Source organism: Pipistrellus hanaki, assembly GCF_964339955.1.
Source record: "Pipistrellus hanaki genome assembly, chromosome: 7".
In the NCBI taxonomy this organism is placed as follows: domain Eukaryota; kingdom Metazoa; phylum Chordata; class Mammalia; order Chiroptera; family Vespertilionidae; genus Pipistrellus; species Pipistrellus hanaki.
This window is the reverse complement of record NC_140509.1, coordinates 62,076,819-62,101,997: the sequence shown is the minus strand read 5'-3', so window position 1 is coordinate 62,101,997 and position 25,179 is coordinate 62,076,819. Positions and strand designations below refer to the sequence as shown.

Below are 25,179 nucleotides of genomic sequence, written 5' to 3'. Positions count from 1 at the left end.
GGATAATGGATGGAAGGATAATGAGGATAGTGCTTGATGCATAATCAGTATTCATTAAACATTTTGAATGAATGAAAATAATACCAACAGTTTATTGAGTGCTTATTAGTGACAGGCACTATGCTAGGCTCATAATGTGAATTCAATCTTTTACTACGTACTGCAATCTTGTGAAGTAGGTACTATAGCTGACTGCTTTTGACAGGTGAAGAAAGTACAGTGTTTGTAATAGATAAAGCCAGAAATCGATCCTGAGCACTTGGCTCAGAGCTTCCATTCTGAATCATACTGTTATGATATATCATTTTCATTGAAGGAAGGAAGGAAGGAAGGAAGGAAGGAAGGAAGGAAGGAAGGGGAAAGAAAGGAATAAATAAATAAATAAATCTCGGACACTGTGGTAAACTAAAATTGGAGTCATTGTTCTGATCCCAACAATTCTTCCTCTCCAGGAAAACCCCAATACATAAAATGGGCCCCCAATAGGCCCTATTGTGCTGCATAGCAACTCTGCCCCTATTTCCATCCCGAGATATACCTGGTGGATCTAGGAATGAGCCTAGAATAATTAGACATTTTCTCCTGGGAATTTAAAACATTTTAGTAAAGACTCAGTGACTGAAGGTTCCCAGAGTTTCAACTGTGTCCTTCAAGGTGCCTTGGTTATCTCTCTTTTCAAGCACTGCATTTGAGTGCTTTGTGTTTCTTAGATGCACTCAAAGTTTCGTTGCTATGACCTGTATTAATCTACAGAGCATGGTCCGATGGTGGAAGAATCATTAACAAATGCAGGCAGATCCTTAGCAACTCCAGTTCTTACACTCCTGGGTTGTGACCTGCCCTCTGGGGCCTGTGTTGTTCTGGTTTTACCCTAAAGCAGTGGTTGGCAAAGTCATTAGTCAACAGAGCCAAATATCAACAGTACAATGATTGAAATTTCTTTTGAAAGCCAAATTTTTAAAATATATTATTTTTCACAGAGAGGAAGAGAGAGGGATAGAGATTTAGAAACATCGATGAGAGAGAACCATCGATCAGCTGCCTCCTGCACACCCCCCACTGGGGATGTGCCCGCAACCAAGGCACATGCCCTTGCCGGGAATCGAACCCTGGACCTTTCAGTCCGCAGGCTGACGCTCTATCCACTGAGCCAAACCAGTCCTGGCTGAAAGCCAAATTTTTTAAACTTAAACTTCTTCTAACGCCACTTCTTCAAAATAGACTCTCCCAGGCCGTGGTATTTTGTGGAAGAGCCACCACACTCAAGGGGCCAAAGAGCCGCATGTGGCTCGCGAACCTCAGTTTGCCGACCACGGCCCTAAGGCAGGTGCTCACCTGCCCCTCCCTGCCATTAACTTTCAGAATCTTATTAAGAGGCCTGCTGTGTCCCCTGACCTCTTGATTTTAACTGTGCAAAATGGCCCAGGTTCTCTGGGTTCAGGCCCTGCTTTCTGTTTGTAGCTACAGGAAGATTCCTTTGGTATTTTTGACACACAACCCCACCCTCTTCTCTCCCCTCCTACCCCCCTCCAAAGAAACTGGCCCCCAACTCTTCACTATTCTCATTGTCTCATGATTCAGCCTCCCTTGACTCTGATTTTTGTTCAGCAAGCAGGGTCTCATTATTTTTTCCTAGAGATCTGTACTCTGGACCACTTAAGGAGTATAAGTACTGAATCAATATTGTACCTGAACTGATTGGGCTGCCTCATTTTAAGTTTGAAGTTTTACATGACACATGAAGAAAAGGTGTCATTCAACATTTCTTTAGATTTATTAGGAAATCAAGGTATTTCTTTATAGTTTCCCATATAACCTGGAGACTAATGTGAAGTTTTGTGAGGTGGATGACCCAGCCCACATGCTGACGCCATGGTCTGAATTCCTGTTACCCTGCCTGTAATTCATTCACTGCTCAAATGACGAGAAAGGGAAAGGTTTTGGTTAATATTTCATGTGGGTTTGTCCTGTCCCTTCGATTCGACTGTGGTTTTCCTGAGAGCAGAGAGCAGAGTTTGGGGTGATAGGTCTCCAAGGGCCTGGTAGTTCTAACCATTTTGTGACTTTTACTGATAACGAAACCATCTGTCAGTGTTAGTCATTAGTTGGTCGGTCACTCCTTTTGAGTCCGCGGATGCCAGACATTATTTGCATTCAAGTGCTTTGTCAGGCTTAACAATTTGGTACTTTTAATATGAAACAGAGTTTTAGAATTGGTAATTTCCAAATACCAGTCTTGACCTAATCAAATGTTTTCAACTTAATTTGTGTGGTTTTTTTTTTCTTTTTCTTTTCAGTGGATACAGTATCAGGGTAATCCAGAAAATACTAAATTGCCTAAAAAAGTAGTCTCCATTTTGTATACCCAATGGTTTTACTTGTTTCTCTATTCAAAATGATATTCCATTACTCATTGCCTAACTTATTGGTTAATAATGTGAATTCCGACTGTAAAGAGGAGTGGAAATTGCTCTGTTGCTATCTTTAGATGGAAATGGTGAACAAGTATTGTTCTGTCTTCTGTTTCAGTTTCAGCATTGTAGCAATGCACATCTCACCTACTGATTTTATGTCTAATTTTCTGTTGTATGCATGAGCACCTTGATTAGTGACACAAAGCTGTTGGCTTGAGGTAAACTAGAACACAATGTGCAAGCCAAATTTAATAATATCAGTAGATAGTCCACTTTACTCCTCCCCTCCTCCCTGATTACTGCACGATAAACCAACATGTGGTGAGGTTAGCTGACAATATGATATAGCTCTTTGTTATTTACAAAGAACTCATGATTATTTTCTTTCTAAATTTTTTAATTTTTATTTTAATAAAATATTAAACATATTTTTATTCATTTCAGAGAAAAAGTGAGAGGGGGAGAGAAATAGAAACATCAGTGATGAGAAAGAATCATTATTAGCTGCCTCCTGCATGCCCCCTACTAGGGATGTGCCTGCAACCAAGGTACATGCTCTTGACCGGAATCGAACTTGGGACTTTTCAGTCCACAGGCTGATGCTCTATCGACTGAGCTAACCCAGTTAGGGCAGGCAGTTCCATTTTTAATATTTTGGGGAATCTTATTGGTTTCCATAGTGGCTGCACCAATATGCATTCCCACCAACAGTACACGAGGGTTCCCTTTTCTTCACATTCTCTCTAACAGTTATTTGTTGGTTTATTGATGGCAGCCATTCTTACCAGTGTGAGGTGGTAGCTCATTGTGGTTTTAATTTGTATTTCTCGGATGATTAGTGATTTGAGCATCTTTTCATATGTCTGATGGCCATCTGTATGTATTCTTTGGAAAAGTGTCTATTCAGATCCTTTGCCCATTTTTTAATTGGATTGTTTGTTGCTGTATTTTTGGTGTTGAGTTGTTATGCGTTCTTTATAAATTTTGGATATTAATTCCTTATCAGAAGTATCATTGGCAAATATGTTCTCTTATTCAGTGAGTTGTCTTTTCATTTTGTTAATGGTTTCTTTTGCAGTAAAAAACAACAACACCTTTTTAGTTTGATATAGTCCCATTTGTTTATTATTTTCTCTTGTTTCCCTTGTCTAAGGAGATATATACCAGGAAAAAAAATATTACTATGAGAAATGTTAGAGATTTTACTGCCATGTTTTCTTTCTTTCTTTTTTTTTAAATTGATTTATTACAGAGAGGAAGGGAGAGGAATAGAAAGTTAGAAACATCGATGAGAGAGAAACATCCATCAGCTACCTCCTGCACACCCCCTACTGGGGATGTGCCCACAACCAAGATACATGCCCTTGACTGGAATTGAACCTGGGACCCTTCACTCCGCAGGCCGATGCTCTATCCACTGAGCCAAACCAGTTAGGGCTGCCATGTTTTCTTTTAGGAGTTTTATGATTTTGAGTCTTACATTTATGTCTTTAATCCATTTTGAGTTTGTTCTTGTGTATGGTATAAGAAGGTAGTCTACTTTCATTTTTTTCATGTATCTGCCTACTTTTTTCAATACTATTTACTGACTAGATGGTCTTTACCCAATTGTATAATCTTGTATCCTTTGTCAAATGTTAATTGACCATACAGACATGAGCTTAATTCTGTTCCATTGATTTATGTCTGTTTTTATGCAAGTACCATGCTGTTTTGATCACAGTGGCCTTATGGTACAGTTTGATATCAGGTGATGTGATTCCTCCAACTTTGTTCTTTCTCTACATTTCTGTGGCTATTCAGTGTCTTTTTTAGTTCCATATAAATTTTTGGATTATTTGTTCTATTTCTGTAAAACATGCTATTGTTATTTTGATAGGAATTGCATGGAATCAATAGATTGCTTGGGTAGTATGGACATTTTAACAATGTTAATTCTTCCTATTCATCAGCATAGGACGTGTTTCCATTTATTTATATTTTCTTCAAATTCTTTATTCAGTGTCCTATAATTTTCTGAGTACAAGTCTTTTACCTGTCTGGTTAAATTTATTCTTAGGTTTGTTTGTTTTTATGTAATTGTAAATGGAATTATTTTTCTTCATTTCCATTTGTGATAGTTCACTATTGGTGTATAAAAATGCAAACTAACATCTCGATATTTATTTTGTATCCTGCTATTTTGAATTAATTTATCAGTTGTAGTAATGAATTTTTTTTTATCAGTTTTGTGTCGAGTCTTTTGGGTTCTCTATATACAGAATCATGTCATCTGTAAATAATGACAGTCTTTACTTTATTTCCAGTTTGTATGCCATTTATTTCTTCTTCTTGTCTGATTGCTGTGGCTGGGACTTCCAGCACTATGTCAAATAAGAGTGAAATTTCTTTTGAGAGCCAAATTTTTAAAACTTAAACTTCTAACACAACTTCTTCAAAGTAGACTCGCCTAAGCCGTGGTATTTTGTGGAAGAGCCACACTCAAGGGGCCAAAGAGCCGCATGTGGCTTGCGAGCCACAGTTTGCCGATGATGGCTGTAGAGGATCTGGGATTCACATCATCCACCGTTGTGTGGAAGAGAGCGTTTTTCTCTGCAAGAACTTGCTTATGTGTTTCTGACCTAGATCATTACCCTGCTGAGTGGAGCAAAAAAGCTGGCATTTTTCTCCAAGGCCCTTAAGGATTTATAATAGCTGACCAGACAGCAAGAAGATGGTAATCTTAATCCTAGGAAGATTAAGAGCAGAAGAAGAACCAGGAGAGGGTAGACCAGGACAAGTAGAGTAGTGTTGCATAATAGTCAGGACTAACAAAATCCCTTGGCTGTCCAGATAACTAAAGTATAATTAATATTGGTCTTCGCTATAATTCTAGTCTTTACCCTTAAATGGTAAACAGTTTTGTGATGTTAAGCTACATTTCTTCTCTCTTATTGTCCTCCTTCTCTCTCATCTTTTTAAACCTTTGAAAGACCCCAAACCAGTCTATTGAATCTCTGAAACCTGTAGATTTATAAGTATCAGATGTATCTGGGATATTTAAAAATACCACTCCTCTCCAAACAACAGCAAAAACAACAACAACCAAGAAAACAAACAGTCCAGGTCCATATGCAGGATCTACTGGAACAGAATCTTTTGGAGTAGAACCCATGAATTGAGATATTTATCAATAAGAGTTGAGGCAAGTATTGTGGTTTCTTGATTTTTAATATCCTCTCACACCAGGGACATCTCTGTTTAGAAGGCATGTCTAGAAGGAAGGCAGGATAAAATGGTCATAGTGGAGGTTTTGTCTTTTGTTTGTTTATTTGTTTGTTTTAGGGCAGTAAGTAAAAAATAAATGACCCAACTGCCATCTATAGATTTTCTTGTTGATGTTCATGGAGAGTGCATATGTTTGCCACCATGAGTAAAATCATAAGGATTGCGTGGGTTGAGGATTTACTTATTCTATGTCAGGCCCCTGAGTACCCCTTGAGGTTGATAGTGTTACTCCAATTTGCTCAGAGCTGGGAGTTCAGAGCAGGCTTATTCACCTTTGCAGGCTCTTTTAAACAGCAACCTATTATATCTTTGTGTCATAGTTGACACCAGCTACTAAAATTAAGGAAATTTTTTTTAATTGCACAGAAAACCAAAGATGGATTTCCCTTATTCTCTTGAGAGTTCTGTCTTTAAATGTGTTGAGATCAGGAAGTTGCCTATGTCAGTTTGGGTTTCAGCTATGTCTCTGTTTTAAATATTTCAGAAGTCTTTCACATTTCTGAACTTTTCATTTCTTTCTTTAGAAATGCTCTATAAAAGCTTTTTTTTTTTTTTTTAAATCTAAAACTATCTATTTTGAGGGACTGAGAACATGTCTATTTTGCTCACTGAGCTAGTTTCGTCCTCTCATATTGCACATAGTAGATACTCAATAAATACTTGTTGGACAAAGATGTCAAAATCAGAAACATGCCAAGATTGAATATAGAAACAAATGACTCTTTTAATGATGAAATAATACCAGAAAGTAACAACATGTCTCAAGAAAATGAAATTGGGAAGAAATATGAGATCAAGAAAGAATTACTATGGTTAACTGTTAATGTAAGGAACACTCAAACCTGCAAAGAATTTTTGTGAGTTTATTTGAGCCAAACTGTCAACAATTGCCGGGAAGCAGAATCTCAACATGTTGGGATAATGCTCCAGAGGTGGTTTTTCACCTTGTTTTATACTTTACAATCAAAGGAGGAGGTGTAAGTGGTTACATGAAATCCATTAGTGATAGATTAGGGAAGTGGGAGAAAGCAAAGTGGAGAAACCTCTGAAATTGGATAAAAAGCAAAATGTTAGACATATGCTTCTTTTACGTAGGAGGGTACAAAATAGTTTAACAGCCACAATTAACATGATAATAGTAACACTGAGGGAATTTATGGCCTCTGCCCTGGCACCCTGGTATATTGGCTGTGCCCTCAGAGGTCTGGAAAAAGGGAAGTTACCCTGACATTCCAAAGATATGTTATCATAGATGCTAAAGACAACAGGCAGTCTTAGTTTCGGTAAAGATTGACTTTTTTCAGGAAAGAATCTAGCCTAGGACATAACTACCTGCCATAAACTGCTTTTAGTTTAAAAGTTTTCATTTCAGACCATCCTTTGTGGTTACGTTAGGTCTCTGAGTTTGCAAAGCTGCCAGGCAGGCCTTCCCTGAGCTAGTCAGGTTAGCATGCGGCCCCTTTTTATCCAACCACCACAGGCTGCAGAATGATGGTGAGATGCCTCCAAGGAAGGTGTTACCGGCTGAATGCAGATGACTAGTGGTTAGTAACTCTGCAACCAGAAATGCAGCCAATGTGAAGGATGATTATGGTCAACTAAAGAATATCAACAAATTCAGGAAGGCCGCATTTCCTGGAGCGGGAAAACTTCCGCAGATCATGGGAGGATCAGCTCTAATAGTCCATCTTGCTCCAAGAATGCAGAATTAGAAGAGTGGTTAAGGCAGGAAGTGGAGGTGCAAATTCAACATGCAAAAGAAAATTCTCTTGCTGAAGATCACTTTAGTCAACACCCTAATGTAAAAAAGAGAAGATGTCTGAGAATTTTATAAAGAAGCCACGGAAAAACATTTCCTGTTCGGCATGGCTTCCTGTTTCCTCTGGGATGCATGCATGTGGTAGATACAAGGAATTTAAATTACAAATATCCTATGGCCTAAATTTGTTAACATGAATGATGAGTGAGAAGCATTGGTGGGCTGCCTCTTGCATGCCCCACACTGGGGATCGAGCTCTCATCCAGGCATGTGCCCTGACTGGGAATCCAACAGTGACCTTCTGGTTCATAAGTCGACACTCAACCACTGAGACATGCCGGCAGGGCTCAGGATCATTTCAGATCATATGATCTGCACGTGGTTCCTAAGGAATAATAGCACCTTCTCCCACACCACATTTGCTTTCAGAAATCATGTCAGTTAACTGAGGAGCAAGATCTATTCCCTATAAGACAAAACAAACCCAACCAATACTCATAGCAAAACCTAACTAATGGGGTGGGGTGGGGTGGGGGATGGGGCTTACCTTTGTGAGACGTTGATGAGGGAAACGTTCAATGGGTGTTGATCGAATGGAAGTTGTCCATCTGCTCCCAAGAGAAAACCAGGGCGCTGGCTTTGTAATCCCTGAGCAGTCCTCAGGCTGGCCTCAGCACTCCCAGACTCTCCCCACCCCTGATCCACCGTGAGATTCTCAAACATAAAAGTAAAACATGAAGATTCCCTCCCAGCTTAAAATTCCCTCTTCCATTCCAGGTAGCCTTTGGCATTCCTTTTTACCTAATTTCTCCTGCACAAAAATGCTGGTGCTGGGCAAGCACTGTGGGTCCTGCCCCAAGGCCATGCAGCCCTGAGAGATGCCCCCAGCAGGAAAAATGCCGAACTCCTGTGGTTTTCCAGGGAAATGTTCTATATTTCATCTTATCCTGTCACTTATTCTGAATGCTTGTCTCTTAACTCTTCACGAACTTTAGGATACAAGAGAGTTTGCAGATTATATCATAGACTTGGTCACTCCTTAATATAGAGTAGTATTAGATGATGTGAAATTTTTACTTTTCATGTAAAACAGTTCTGTATCATTTGATTTATTTTCCTTATCCTCCCTTTCAACCCCCCCTACCGCAAGAGATCATGGCTTGCTATCATACGCAGAAAAAAAGAGAGATTGTACAGAAACAGAATTAGGAAAAAAAAGTAATTTGAAACCCCAAAGAATATAGTAATGCACAGGTGTTAGTATTCACTCATGATTGTAGATGAGACAGGTAATAAACTATTAGTGGAACATGAATGAGCAAATGCACCCTTTATACAATAGTTACTGAACCTGCATTAGTCTTCGGAGTGGAGTAAAATCCCAGAATAGACAGAAATCGGTAGCATATACAGAGTGCTTGCTCTCTCTGCCAGGCACTGTTCTGGGAACTTTACGTGGACTATCTCATTTAGTTCTCTCCACCATCCTAAGTAGTAGGTATTATACATGGGGAAGATACGGTGACTGCAAAGAAATGTGACCAGCAGAGATCTGAACAGCACTCATCCATCAGGAATGGACCTTTTTCTGCTGGGAACACTGAAACCAGCGAGGTCGCCCAGGCTCCTCCCAGTGGTGGCAGAGCTGGATTTGAGTATCTCCCCAGGCTCAACAGTGGGCCCCTCTCTAAGTAGATGTGGAGTTCCAAGCAGATTTTACAACTCTGAAAAGAAGTATTCTGCTTGCCTTTCACCTCTTGAACCATAATCAACTTCTGAAGTTCTTAGCAACTTAGTGAACGTCCCACTTATGGATACTCTTTGTAGTGTTATAGCAAGAAGCAGGTGTGGTCCAGTCCTGGACGACAAAGGAAGGTGTGCAACATGGCAGTGGAGTCCTGTGAGAAGGTGCATTTCACCGGCCCAGTGTTCTCTATTTTGGTGATCTGTTACACTTCAAACTTGCTCTTCAAGTTTTCAGAACCTTTTATCAGACTGAAACTTGGCCAAGGTTGAAGCTGCCCTGTGCCTCTGTGCTGGCCCACCTCCACTGCTCAAGGACTCCAAGGACTCCTATTTAGCACCTGGCATTGTCTGCAGAGCCTGCTTGTGTGTGAGGTCACCTTCTTTTTTTTTTTTTTTTTTTTTTTTAGCATTGTTCTTTTTTCTTCTTACTTTGGTTATGACCACAATCTTCAAAAGGAAGGGAAGACTATCCTCACACATGTTAAGAAATTCAGGCTTCTTTTATGTGCATGTTTTATTGTAACAATTGTATATAACATGAATAGGGATGGTGTAAGCATCTACTGCATTAAAACCAACATATATAATTAGTAGGCCGTACTCATCGAGTAGGTGACCTACATCAGCAGGACAGTTATTTGGTATGTGCTACTTATATTTGTGTTTTAAAATGATAGCAATGAACTTTTATTTCTTTTTTAAAAATATTTTTATTGGCTTCAGAAAGGAAAGGAGAGAAAGATAGAAATATCAATAAATAGAATCATTGATTGGATCTGCTGCCTCCTGCACACCCCTCACTGGGGATCAAGCCCAGGTTGCCCTGATCAGGGAATCCAACTGTGACTTCCTGGTTCATAGGTCAATGCTCAATCACTCTGCTAAATGAGCCAGATGGAAATTTTGTTCTAAATGCCTGAGAATTTACTTTCCAAAATGATGATTTATCTGTGATCCATGCCATTCTCTTAGGTTTTCCTTAAAGAACACCCACTGTGGGGATAAAGAGACAAAGAGAGGGGTGTATCAGTGAGCTTTGTCAGTATACCAGACCACCCCCAGATCCTATTGTTATTTCTCATGGCCCATGAAAATTAAATGAGATAATTCCTATAAAGCTTCCACACAGTACGTGGTAGAGAGTAAGTACTGGGTGGTTCTCTCACTCACCGGGGCTCAGACAGCTAGACAGCTGCAGCGGCGGGTCACCTGGGTGCTGGCCTCTCTTTCCTTGTGGTCTTCATCCTCCGGGCGGCTAGCCCTGGCTTCCCACATTGTGGTGTCAGTGTCCCCACGAGTAAGAGAGGGCAAGCCCAGATGTGCCAGTGCTACTCGAGCCTCTGCTGGCACCATGCTTGCTACTGTCCTCTTGGTCGAAGCACGTTTCATGACCAAACCCAGATTCAGAGGGTAGAGAAATTGACACAACCTCTTGATCGGAGGTTCTGCAAGAATCTGTGGCCATTTTTTGGTAATCAGATATAGTCTGCCTCTGGCAAAAAGTATTCCCATTTCTCCTGCAAGAAACATATGCTCATTTTTATCCTTGGGCCCCCAGAAGTTTCATCCCGTTATGGCTTAGTCTCTACGTCTGGAGGCTTTCTCATGACGTACATCATTTTGGATCCGGATGGGACACCGCAGACTCAGCTCTTCAGATGGGAGCCCCTCCCTCCTGAGACAATGGGCTAGAAATAAATGATCTCCTCATACACACCTAATGCAAGCGGTGAGACAGGGAAAGGATTACCAAAACATGTCATCTTACAGGTACATGGACCGGGCACAAGTAGCAATCACTGGTCCATAGCAATGCCAACCCCCAAGGCAATGGAATCGGGAGGCAGGGTCTTTGGGAGGTGGTGAGGCCATGAGGGTAGAATCCTCACGAGTGGGATTAGTGTCCTTATAAAAGAGGCCCCAAGAACTTGCTTGCCTCTCCTGCCATGTGAGGACACAGCAAGGAGATGGACATTTATGAGCCAGGAAGCAGGCCCTCACTAGATGCAGGACCTGAGCATGCTGTCACCCTGGTCTCAGACTTCCAGCTTCCAGAAATGTGAGAAATAAATTTATGTTCTTACAAGCTACCCCATCTCTAGTATGTTGTTATAGCAGCTCAAATGGACTTAGATGGGAATAAGTTCTCTATTAAATCAAAGACTTCAGAAACTTTTTTTTTTTTTTTTTTAAGGGAGGTTCAGGAAAAAGAAGCTAGTGGAGCTTTGTGGTTTACAGATGGGCTCTCAAATTAGGGGATGGGGCTAATTCCCCATTTAGGGGCTGCACAACACTTAGCTGTAGAAGAGATGTATGGATCAAATAAAGGAACAGCTCCTTTGATTTATAGAGCATTTCTGCAGAATGCATCCAAAAGCCTTCTGCTGTAAGTAAAACCCAAGCTGCCCACTCATTAGCTGTTTATTGAATGTGCATATTGAACTTCCTCTTTATCTCTCTTCTCTCTCTCTCTCTCTCTCTCTCTCTCTCTCTCTCTCTCTCTCTCTCTCTCTCTTAAAGTGCATAAACAAAATCATGCCTTTTGGCTTAATCCTACCGAGTTAAGAGCATTAACAATAATTTGCATACAACAAAGTTGCCGAAACATAGCAGATGAATTGCTTTACATATGTATTTTAAGCATACTAGGTATTTATGACTCAGAAGTAACCTTGGGCATATTTTAAACAGCAAAAATGTACAAAACAGTTACAACTGGAAATGATACTGGCCCAAGTGCCCCGTGTTTTTATCCCAGAGACACACTACAGAAACCCCAAGTTAAGATAACTTCACAAAATGTTTTGAATATTAAGAATTTGGGGGTGGGGGGGAGCGGACACAGTTCTGAGGCAGGAGTCTAGTGAGGAGCACACCTCTTTCTGCACTTCCCTCAAGAGGTTCAATTCAGGCTCCCACCAGGCAAAAGCTGCTGGAGTTCCTTCTGTTTCAGATGGGTCATCGTTGGATGGTGTGAGTGACTTTTGCATCTTCACCACAATGAATGATAGTTTGTAAAATGCATGTCTGTTTTAAAACATAACTGTATCCCAGCAAACGAAGCAGAGGCACTGTTGGTAAGTCTGAGAGTAACGTCTGCTCCCCACCCATCTGGGCCCTGTAAGCAGGGAAATGGAGGGTGTCTAGCAGCCCGGAGTTGCTGTCAGTGGCACCATGGAGTTGATTGTAGTCACCTTTCTACCATATTAATTACAATCATAGGTGTGCCCTTTTTCTTGGCAATGGAAGCTTCTCGCTAATACCTCATTCCTATGAATGCATTTGGGGCACAACATATTATCCTCCAGGTGTTGGGGTGGAAAGTTGAGGGAAGGTATCAAGAAAAGTGAACACACACTTGCCCCAGTTTATCAGAGACTCAGGCTTGCCCAGCATAAAACTGTAGCTGAACCCAACCCTGTGTCTGCAGGGAGACTTTGTCCGTGGACCACACACACACCGCTTGTAACCAGAGGCCTCCTGTGTCAGCCTCACAGTCTCCATCTTCCCAGTCTTCCAGGCCGTGGCTGCAGTTCTGCTCCAGGAGGCAAACACATCATCTGGGGTGGAAGTTGTCATGAAAATATTGTCCATTCCCTCCAGGAGAGCAGCAGCACCCCGGTCAGGAGCAGGCCCCCCCACCAGGGGAGCAGTCAGCTCAGGAAGACCAAAACTGTCCAGAGTCATTCCCCCCTTTTGCATCTATTATATGTTTCCCATTGCTGGCCACTGGTGCTCAGCTTTAATTGCTGGCACCAACCCCTCACGATGTCTTGGTGAATCAGGTTAACTGGTGGCAAGTGAGGGCAGTGGAGGAATTGGTATCTTCTTGTGAATTCTTACTCTTTTATTTTCTTGTGCCATCTTTTGTGGACAAGAAGCTTTGTCATCTCTCTTAGATTTCTTTGGTTTGGTCTCCATCCTGGAGGTTCTTTGTTTGCTTGGTTCACCAGCAGCCCCATGCTTCTCTTTAGTTGGTATTGGTTGGGATTTTGAAGCTTTTTGCTGCTCCCCTGACTTATTTGGGGCCTTCTGCCTTCTTGTCTTTTTCATTTTCCATACTCAGAAAAGAATTCAAGACTAACCAGGAAAGCATTCTTACTTCTCTCTCTTCCTTTAAATATTTTTTAGTTGGTTTCAGAGAGGAAGGGAGAGGGAGAGAGAAACATCAATAACAAGAGAGAATCATTGATCAGCTGCCTCTTACACACCCCTACTGGGGACTGAGCCCTCAACCCAGGGCGTGAGCCTTGATTGGAATTCAACCTGGGACCTTTCCTTCAGTCTATAGGCCAACACTCTATACACTGGCCCAAACCAGCTAGGGCCCTTCTTCTCTTGAGACATTGGCAGAAAATTCTGATTTAGGGAACTGAAAAGTGAAAGTGTCAGGGAAAAACAAATGAGTACAAGTGATTGAAGAGTGGACTTAGATGGGAATAAGTTCTCTATAAAATTAAAGACTTCAGAAACCTTTTTTTAAGGGAGGTTCTTACACTTTTTGATTAGACTTTCCCAAAATGCTTTGGAGAAACTCTTTACTGTATTTTGCTTTAGGAGAGAAACAAGCCATATTTTTTATTATTTCTTCAAGCCTTGCACTTTTATAATAACCCCTCTTAATTAATACTCCTCAAATTTTCAAATTGTGTTTTGAATAAATCTCAAGAAATTAAACTATTAAGTGTGTTCTTGCCAATACACTTTAGGATCCAGCACAAGATTTTTGGTTTGATTTTAAATTAACTTTGAAGCAGCAAGAAGATAAGACTTTTTTTTTCCAGCCTATAATTTTCTATAGATTCAAAGAATGATTTTTTTTCTCTTAGATGTGCCATTTTAAAAAATTAAAATTGGAGCAGAACAATGGGTCTTACTCAGTTGAATGAAAATATTCATTCACTTATGGATCTGAATCAATCTGTTTGAGAAAGTACACTTGTTATCCTTTAAGGCAGTGGTTTCCAACCTTTCTAATGCTGCAACCCTTTAATACAGACCCTGTATTAAACTGTAATTTTGCTACTATTATGAATCATAATGTAAATATCTGTGTTTTCCGATGGTGGTTCTCAGGTTGCGACTCACAGGTTGAGAACCGCTGCTGTAGAGCCTAAGACCATTGGAAAACACAGATATTTACATTATGATTCATTAACAGTAGCAAAATTGCAGTTATGAAGTAGCAACGAAAATAATTTTATGGTTGGGGTGTCACCACAGCATGAGGAACAACTGTATTAAAGGGCCACGGCATTAGAAAGGTTGAGAACCACTGCTTTAAGAATTGTATTACTATGGCATGTCCTATAAAGTAGCACTAAATTATTGTGACACAGGACCTCTGGGATTTCCTGGCCCCTACCAGATGCTTGTGGTGATGGCTGGGCTTGAGGGACTGGGTGGGGTGGTGGAGAGGGGTATATTCAGGGTGCCCACATGGGGCTGCACTTGTTGTGGCCAGCACAAGGGTGCCTGGCCACATGGATAAGACGGTCATGAGAGCCATCAATGCCCAGGTCATCAGGCTCTGTGCCCTAGGCCAGGGATGCATCCTCCTGGAGAAAGGCATTCTCCTAGCTTTCACAAAGATGTCATGTGGTCGCTGCACAAAGGCTCATTAAGGCACCATACAGAGCAGTGGTGAACCGAGGCATAAAGCCATTCTGATTTGTAAATCATCATTTTCTTTTAACAAGACTTAAAAATTGGAATAAAATAAAATAGGAGAGAGAGAGAGATGGTAAAACCTGAAAATCAGAACGTGGTAACTTCATTTATGAAGTAGGGGAGACATTGCAAGATCTTTTTAGTCATAATAACTGAATGGTGTGTGTGTGTGTGTGTGTGTGTGTGTGTGTGTGTACTTTAGTTCCTGAGTGAAGCAAAAGTCTTGCGCTTTCTGAACTCACATGACAGAGGAGTAGTCTCTAATACATTTCTTTGTCATAACTACAAAAAGAAGGCCCTTCTATGCTTTCAGATTTGTTTCCCTCCTGTAATCCACAGACTCATCTCCATATTAAACCTCATATGACTTGCACATTGCCTAGCTCTGCATTGTGTATCCACATGTCTGAAGTTTCTCCACTTGTGAAAATTTAACATATTTCTGTGAAACAAGGGAAATGTTTTGTTTCCCAATGGGAAAATTTTGCTTAATGCATGTATTGCTTAATGTATAATAATGTATGAATTACATAAAGAATTCCTTTTTTACTTAATTCTCTCTTCAAAGACCTTATTTCCAAATATGATTACATTCTGTGTTACTGTGTTCAGGGCTTCAACATATGAATTTGGGGGTGTATAATTCAGCTCTTAACCACGTAGTAACATTTTCCTCTTGTTCTCCTTGTAACTAGGCAAAAAACCTCTCTTTTATGATCAGAGATACAACTATGTGTTGTGTTTATAACTGGTTTCCTTGGACGCAAGTAAGGAACAATGACTTCTGTGGTTGATCTTTGTAGCACCCAGAGTTTGGATTACTTATGTAGTTGTCACCCTATTGGTCTTTGAAGTAAGTACAAATCTACTTTCTGAACCTCTCTTCCCCTGTGTTTGTGAATCTTGCCCTATCAATTGCTTCCTCATCAAGTTGGCCCTAACCTAGGGACTATTATAAGTTGTCTGGAACTGTGTAGTGTTTGTGAATAAAAAGCTACCACAATAACTACCTATGGAATGGGCCATACATTTTGGTGTGTGTTTGAATAACAGATCATCCTAGTCCTGTGGAATCAGAAACTTGAAAGGGCCCAACATCTGTAATGTTTGTAGTTGTCCCGTAGATGCTGTTGCTTCCTAATGTCTGAGAGCCACTGTGCTAACCATTTGTCTGTTTCTTTGTTTTCTCTTACATCCAGTCTTACTGCAATTTCCCCTTCCTTCGCCGGGGGATCTAGTTCTCAGGACAGATGACATGCATGCCTGAAAAGAGGATTAGAAAGCAGAAGTAGATTTCTGGTAGTTGGTTCTAATTGCAAGAAATGGGCTCCCTTCTTTCTGGTTCCAGGGTGTGTCACCTGCAAACCACTACTGCCAAGTGACCGCAGCTCCGCAACTCCTTTGTTGAGCATCTGCCCCCTGGTGGTCAGTGTGTGTCATAGCTACCGGCCAGTCAGCCAGTCAGACTGTCTCTTAGCCTTTTGTATATATATATATATTGTATATATATGTGTGTGTGTGTGTATATATATATATATATATATATATATATATATATATATAAAGATTTACTAAAGTTTATTACATTACTATTTTATCACAATGAGACAGAAAGATCAATAGAATTGTTTGATTTTTCTTTCTAATTTACCGTAGTTCTTTATTTATTTATTTAGTTAGTTATGTTAATTCTCACCAGATATTTTTCTATTGATTTTTAAGGAGAGTGGAAGTGAGAGGGAAGACAGAGAGAAATATCAATGTGAAAGAAACATGGATTAGTTGCCTCCTGCATGTGCCCGGACCAGGATCTGGGCTAAGGAACGACCTGCAACCAAGGTTCATGCCCTTAACTGGAATTGAACCCATTTGTCTACAGGCTAATGTTCTATCCACTGAGCCAAACTGGCTATAGCCCATAGTTCCCTTGTTAGAATCTCACAGTTCAGATTGAAGCTACTGGTTGTGTAGGTTAGTTTGATGTTCTTTCTGTGCCTGGTTCTATACTTTGATATAATTGCAGCAAGGAATATACCTGAACTTTTAGGGGACATTCTTAGAAACAGCAGCTTCTTTGGTTGACTTGCTGTTGTAATTTTCCTAATGCTTGCACTTTCTACGTCAATGGGACCAACTCCTCTAGGGGCTTAGCTGGGTCAGAAAGGCAAGGTGAAAGCCACCATCTTTTCTGCATCTCCATAGAGCATCTTTAACACCACATACTCTCCCTTTCTCTCTCCTTACCAGATTAGGGAATGAGCCTTCGAATATGCTTAGATCTTCACATAATTTAGGACCCATGACTTTATGGTTGCTAGGTCTTGAAAAAGAATGACTGTCCTGAACATCAATCCAATACCATTTTCTGTATGATTGAAATGTGCTTTGCTCTTTATATTATGTATGAAGTGATTCTTGGTTTAAGGAGAGCAATATAGAGAGCATGGCCAAGATGCAAGGAAGATATTATCACCTATTCTTGCCTTTTTCATGAAAATTTACCCATTATCTCTCCAATCTACCTCTTGCATAGTATAATAAATTGTATACTAACTAAAGCAGATGGATGCAGCTCACCTCCATACTAGCTAACTAATGTACTTTCCCCGGATAATAGTAACTTGGCTGTAATGCATATGAGCCCCCTTCACCAGGCCCCCCAGCCCAGAGGACCTGTGCCGGGAAGAAGAGTCCCAATAACATCTGGCTTTGGAAACCAGTGAGGATTACAGCTGGGAGAAATGAAGGGCTGTGGAAGACCAAGATATTATTCTTAAAGGACTCAACCACAAGCTTGCTCACTCTGAGCTCCAGTGCAGAGGCAGCAGTTGGAAAAGTGCTGGGTCACACAGAGAGAAACTTAATTGACGAACCCTAGGGTAGGGCTGGAGGGGCAGGGATGGGTGGGAAATCTCTGGGGATGGAAATTTTGGCAGATGCCATTATTTCGTTGTTATGCTCTCTTTCCACCTGGCTGGTCCAGATCTGTCACTCTCCAATAACCTGGCTGACACCGTTTGCCCTGGCGTGGCATTCCTCAGAGATCCTCCCCTGCCCAATCTGCTTGCCCTGGCAGAAGTTATGCTCCTGACCCTCCAGATAGGTGGAGGCCGGCCTTGGCTCACATCGCAGTCTTTCCCAAGCACTCTCGAGCTGGTATAAGCAGTGACCAGTCTTGACTCACACCGAAGCTGCTACCAGGCAGCTCCAAGGCCAGCACAAGTGGCAGCCGGCCTCAGCTTGAATTGTGGCCTTTCCCACGAAGCCACAAGCCTGGCACCTGCAGTGGCTGGCCTTGGCTTGTTTCCTAGCTCCCACCAAGCCAGTCTCAGCCTGCACTGGAGTCCCTCCCAAGAGGCTCCAGACCCGACATTTCTTTGTTTAATAGGGTAGTCTTTCATGACTCACTTTTGTACATTTGCTGAAGATAGATGAGGATGGTGGTTAAGTGGGATACCCAAATGTTTACTTATTGGTGACCTTGGCTAAGTTCTTTAATCTTCCTATTCTCAACTTGTGAACTCGGATAATGATAATGCCTACTTCATGGAGTCTGTGTGAAGATTTAGAGGGTATCACATGAAAAGTGCCTAGAAATTGGTTACTGGCCCTACATAATAGCTACTTTTATGAAAAAAAAAAATTGACATAGCATTATTTTGCCTTGCTAAGTGAGGAAATTATCACAATACCTTTACAAAAACATGGAAATTCTACTGAGCTGCCAACTTGTTTCAAAAAAAACATTAAAAGTGGGCAAATATGGCTGCTGTGTGATGGATAAATGGGAGTGTATTTTATTATTGCTACTAAGCTGGTGTAGGATTGAAATTTTCCATGTAATTTTTAAAAAATATATATTTTATTGATTTTACACAGAGAGGAATTGAGAGGGATAGAGAGTTAGAAACGTCGATGAGAGAGAAACACCGACCAGCTGCCTCTTGCACCCCCCCACTGGGGATGTGCCCGCAACCAAGGTACATGCCCCTTGACCGGAATCGAACCCAGGACCTTTCAGTCCGCAGGCCGACGCTCTATCCACTGAGCCAAACCGGTCCCGGCATGTAATTTTTTGTTTTTAAAGCAGCTTTGTTATTGATGCTTACCACTAGAGACCTTAGAGAAACCTGTATATCTTTCATTACTGATTCTTTATCTCGCTTGTGCTATGTGATTCCTGCCTAAACATATATCTTATTTCTGCTCACCTCTCTTATTTATTAAAATTGCATTGAACACTTAACTATTTTCTTTATTTTTAATATCTCCCGTGAGTATGCATTTTTGTTTTCTTCCTCAAACACTTGTAAGCACTGAGTATTGAACAAGCGCTTAACATGAAGTATGTATTAATGATACTGGGCAGAGGAACAAGGAGATTTCAACTTCCAAATTTTATACTTCCTTATTAGATCTTTGTCTTTGTGTGTTTTGTTGTCGTTTTACTTCAAGCATATTTTACTTTTATAACATTTTTAAAAGAAAAAGAATTTCAACCATGATTTATGTAGTCACCATTTAAAGTATCATTATGATGAACAGGACTGAGACTGAAATAGACACTAAACAGACATTTAGTCTTGGCCCCAAAGCCTTCTAAACTGACTCTCTTGATTTAAAATTATGATCTTTGCAAGTATTCCTCCCCCCTTTTCTGTGTCTGTTTTGATTTGCAATTATTGGAGAACTTAAAAGCAAGAAAAGGATTGGTTCCCAATGCAATATACAATTTTAAATTGTCGATTGAATCCTGGGCACCTGTAATGTTGAACTGCAGAGACCTACAGGGTATAAAACACAACTGTGCTCATGACTCTTAGTCATATTCGTCCTTTACTTGTAAGCAAAATGTCATAGAACTGTCCGCTCATTTTAGTGCATTTATTGTACCCAGAAATAAAGAATCAGGACTGCTGAGCAAAATGTTTATTTTAAAAAAAGATTTTTAATTGATTTTTAAAGAGAGAGGACTGGAGAGGAAGAGACAAAAGTCAAATGCAACTGAACATGTGCCTGGACCAGGGGGAACCTGGCCACCTTTCCCTGCGGGAGATAATGCCCAGCCAACTGGCCCACCCCAGCCAGGGCAGAATACTATAATACTTCTTGATCACCCTCACTAGAGGAATCTAACTTCCGTTATCTCTACCCACAGGCAACATGAAGGACCGGCTCTCAGAACTTCTGGAGTTAACCAAGCAGTACGACCAGCAGTTCCCAGACGAGGACGATGTGTTTGACTCGCCCCAGGAGGACTTCGTGTTCGAGACGGACCACATCCTGGAGTCCCTGTACCGAGACATCAAGGCGCTTCAGGACGAAAACCAGCAGCTGATGATCGACGTGAAGCGGCTGGGGAAGCAGAACGCCCGCTTCCTCACGTCCATGCGGCGCCTCAGCAGCATCAAGCGCGACACCAACTCCATCGCCAAGGACATCAAGGCCCGCGGCGAGAGCATCCACCGCAAGCTGCGCGCCATGAAGGCGCTGAGCGAGGAGGCCGAGGCGCAGCACGGGCCCAACGCAGCGGTGGCACGCATCGCCCGCGCACAGTACAGCGCGCTCACCCGCACCTTCCAGCGCGCCATGCACGACTACAACCAGGCCGAGATGAAGCAGCGCGACAACTGCAAGATCCGCATCCAGCGCCAGCTGGAGATCATGGGCAAGGACGTGTCGGGCGACCAGATTGAGGACATGTTCGAGCAGGGCAAGTGGGACGTGTTCTCCGAGAACCTGCTGGCCGACGTGAAGGGGGCGCGGGCGGCCCTCAACGAGATCGAGAGCCGCCACCGCGAGCTGCTGAAGCTGGAGAGCCGCATCCGAGACGTGCACGAGCTCTTCCTGCAGATGGCGGTGCTGGTGGAGGAGCAGGCCGACACCCTCAACGTCATCGAGCTCAACGTGGAGAAGACGGTGGACTACACGGGCCAGGCCAAGGCGCAGGTGCGCAAGACCCTGGAGTACAAGAAGAAGAACCCCTGCCGGGCCATCTGCTGCTTCTGCTGCCCCTGCCTCAACTAGCAGGCTGGCCTGGCACCCCGCGCCCCCTCTCCGTGGGAATGGGCTGGGAAGCGCCCTGGGAAAGGTTTGGGGGCTCCCTTCACTGTGGCGAGCTGTCCTAGGGACCTCAGCTTTTTAGAGGAAGAAGAAACTCGAGGTCCAAAAAGCCCCACCCAAGCCCATGCTTGGGACTATAGTTGATGCCTTCCGATGTTTCTTCAGTAAGGACAGAGACACCCGAAGTTATGTGAGGTCATTGTATGGCAAGTTGCATCCTTGCCCACGGAAGAGGCATAAAGAACTGACTAGCGGACTGGAGGGGAAATGTCCCGGGCATGTGTCCTAATGAAATTCCAGGAGGAAGTCAATTCCACATTGGCTAATAGTATGAGCTCATCAAAACAAAGCCATGCCTTCTCCTGGAAGTGCCTTGGTTCTGTTCCATGTCACGTCTTTCATTTCCACTCATCTGGTTTGTGCTGTGTGTTTCCTGTCTAGACATGTACCTGTTTTCTTCCTGCTCACTTCCATACTTACTAAAATCACACTCAACACTCACTGTTCTCTTACCTCTTTACTTTTAATATCTTCCATCAGAATAGAGTTGGGATTTTTTCCCCCCAAAATATTTTTAAGCACTGAGTATTGAACAAGCCTTGAAGTTGATGTGTGTATCAGTCACATTTTATATATTTTTCATAAGTAAAAGTAATTTAACATTTATCTTTTTTACTTGATAGTTACAAATGCACATATACATATGTAAATGTGAAGTACTAATATTCACTAACACGTGTACATAATGACTAATTGGTTTTCATTTTACTTTTGTAAATATAAACTATAAATATCAAGAAAAACACTTTTACTGGTTACTGGCGTCGGTTGTCTTATTTTGAGTGTATCATTCCCATCTGCATATCCAGTTCAATTTGGGCAGGAACTTTATTTTGAACAACTCTTTCAGTTATAGTGATAAAGACAGATTTCAACAGCTGAAAATGCTTCCAGAACTAGATAATAAAATAAAATTCTTGGAAATAGTACTTTAGTTTTACTGTGGACCATCCCTTTCATTCATTTAAATGGAGTAATTTAAATTAAAATATTTCTTTTAAAGTTAGTTTAATAGACATTATATTATCATTTTCCCTTTTGTGTATTTGCACCTTAGTTTACTTTCTCGATTATTGTGTTGAAAATTCTTGTAGCTGCTTAAAGTTGCAGCATCTGGATGGAACTCTGAATAGTGAAGAAAAAAAATGAAAGAGCATTCATATAGGAGTGTGTCTTCCTTTCTCTCCTGAGTTACTTATAATAGTTTAGCGAAAGCATCATATTTTAGGGATTTGCTTTCATTTGCAAACTTTGGAATGTCCTTACCCACATTCACTGTGCTTCTGTCTTCCTCCTGAGTCAACTTTGAACTCTTTCTACTCATTTAAAAAATGAAAATTTATTCAGCTGCCATAATTTTCGAGTCCTTTAGACAGTGAAGTTTTAAAAAGAGTAGAATGAAGAGTGTGTGAACTCTGAAACCCACTGACTAAACTGCTTACGACCGTGAAAATCTACCCCTGCACCTAATTTTAATTTCATGCTTAAATATGAGAATTGTGGAAACCAAGTCCCACCAGGCTCTTCTCAGATTTCTCACGATTTCTTTCCCAGCTAACTCCAGGGATGTTTCACCTGTGACCTCACTTGGTCTAATTCCCTTTCCCTAAAAAATGAGTCTTCTTCATTCAGCTCCATTGTCTTCCATGGAAGAGAAGAGATGTGGTGAATACAGACCACCAGCCAGTTTGCACAAGAGAGAATAATTCTACATTTGTCTTGTTCAAATCCATAAAGCATTTTCTTTGCATAGAGCCATTCATGAAAGTATGGGAGTTTGCAGGCTCCATGTACTTTTGAATTCCCCATATTTCACAGTGAAGAATTAGGTAAACACTGTACTTGAATATACTGAGAGATTAGTTACCTCTTGCCTAGGAAAAGGTAAGGATTTTTCTTTCTGCTTTTTAGTAACCATCTGAGTGTGACAGTGGCCAAGAGCCAGGATTCAGGAGCCCACTCACTGTCTCTGCCTCATGTTAGCATGCCTCATGACTGGGCATGCTTCTTAACCTCTGTGCCTCAGTTTCCTCTTCTGTAAAATTGATATACTCTATCTCATAGAGTTGTTTGAAGAAGTAAAATGATTAAATATTTAAATATGTTAGGTGTGTAAAAGCACTTAGAAAGCACCTGGTATATGCTAAGCACAATGTTTATCATTGTTATTAAATAACTTTCCCATGAACTTGAGTAAATGAATAGTTATTAACGTCTGAGGAAAAATAAACACTTATTCTCCTGTTAAGTCTTTCGAACAATGGAATAAGGAAACCAAGACCCTATCTTCTTTGACTATGAGGGCTTCTTTTCTACAATGAAAAAACTACTTTTCACGGTGGCATTTCTATTCCTTCTTATATCCATACATGCTCTGGAAAGGAAATCCAATGTTCCACTCAGAGAAGTTAAGCAGAAAGCAGCTGTTCTGCTCACTTTGGCAAGTGCTTCCCCCCTGCTTCTTCCCAAGCTGAGGCCCAAGGCCCCAGCAGGAGTTCAGCTGTGGAGGCCCATCACAACAGACCGAGGGGCAGCGGCCTGTTGGCTTTTCCCATACCCTGTCCTGCTTCCCCGAAGCCCTTCTTGGCTCTGACTGCCAGCCAAGCAGTGGGAAAATGCTGGCTTTCTGTGCAGGATAGGGTCCTCCAGCGCCACCCAGAGATGCTGTATGCTGGTTTCCCCAATCCTGTGATGCTCTGAAGAGTGACTTTGGGCAAAAAGACTTTGTGGTAAATCTGCAAAATCCATACACTAATGCCATTTCATGTACAAAATGAAGGAACCCACCACAAATAGCGCCTTCAGGGGCTGAAGGTGGAAATCTTTTAAAGCTATTTTAACAAGCCATGCTACTTCCAACTAGCCAAATGCCACACTCTCCAGCCACAACCATACATTGTAGGTGGAGACAACTCCAGAAACATCAGAGAGGAAAGGTGCTCCCCTAGGAATCAGTATCCAGCATAATCTGAAAGACAGTTTTGTTTTTTTAAGTATGTTTTTAATTGATTTTTAGAGAGGAAGGAAAAGGAATAGATGGGAACACCAATGAGAAAGAAACATCATCAGTCTGCTGCTTCCTGCATGGTTCCCACAACTCCAGCCTGTGTCCGCACCAGGAATTGAACTGGTGACCTCTTGGTTCCTGGGTTGATGCTCTACCACTAAGCCACACAGTCTAGGCTGAATTACAGTTTGTTTGTTTAATATAATTGATTTCAGAGAGGAAGGGAGAGGAAGGTGACCTTGGTTATTAAAATCATACAGGTTTCTGTTATGGAAGGAGGTAGGGAAAGAAGAGAAGAAGGAATGAGTAAGTACCCACACACATCAAGGCTCTTTGGCTGAGGCAGAGCAATGCCTCCATTTTCTAAATTTTCTTGGCAATGGATACTTCATATTTGTTCTACACTCATTCCCCACCGCTCTGTTTCTTTGTTTTGTTTGCTGTGTGTGTGTGTGGACTTTTCATTATTTGCACGTTCCTGTTTGTCTAATCTATGTTCAACTGCTTGCTCTGACCCTACTAGTACATCCTGACTGCTGTTTGAGAGTTTTCCTGGCTGTCTTTCACCCTGACCTTCAACTTATGCACACTAATCTGGGTCTGACCACGCTTTGCTCAGTAGCTGTCCCATCCACAGCAGATAGCTATGTCACTCAACCAACAGACTACCCATTGGTATAAACACTTTCCAGTTTACAGAATGCTTTGATCCCTTCTTTTCATGACAATCCTGTGAAGTAACATTGCCATCTCGTTTTTCGAATAGGTGGAAACTAAGAACTCAGTCCTCTAATATTTGACAATAGTTGTGTACTTCGGTGTGTCTGTTTCTTACTCTCACATTGCTAAGCTTCCTCTCTAGGAATGTTCACGTCAACATCAATCTAAAAGCATAAATTGCACGAAGAGATGGAGAATGTGTATTTTCTTTGACTAATCTCTGTAACGTTAATAAAACATGTCCTTTCCTTGGCCTTTTGACTCCACATTCCTCCCCTCCCCCTACCTTTAGCTCCTCCTTCTCCTCAGTCTTCTTTGCAGGTTTCTCTCCCTCTTCCCAGTCCTTGCTGCTGAGTTTGCATCCAAGGCCTTGTCTCAGCCTACCCGATTTCCCCAGGCTACTCCTCTCACTCCCAGAGTGTCAAATACCACTTTCCTAAATGCTGATGGCTTCCAGATCGGTCTATCCAACC

At 41.6% G+C, this 25,179-nt stretch overlaps 1 protein-coding gene across 3 annotated transcripts in view; it reads left to right on the top strand.

Moving 5' to 3' along the window:
* Positions 1-24,954, top strand: part of STX11 (syntaxin 11) — a 32,905-nt gene extending 7,951 nt beyond the window's left edge. For all 3 annotated transcript variants that reach the window (XM_084890466.1, XM_084890468.1, XM_084890467.1), the window contains one exon: positions 20,015-24,954. In XM_084890466.1, the coding sequence (XP_084746592.1) occupies positions 20,015-20,883 (869 nt within the window). In that variant the 3' untranslated portion in view covers positions 20,884-24,954. The remainder of the gene's footprint in view (positions 1-20,014) is intronic.
* The last annotated feature ends 225 nt before the right edge of the window (positions 24,955-25,179 follow it).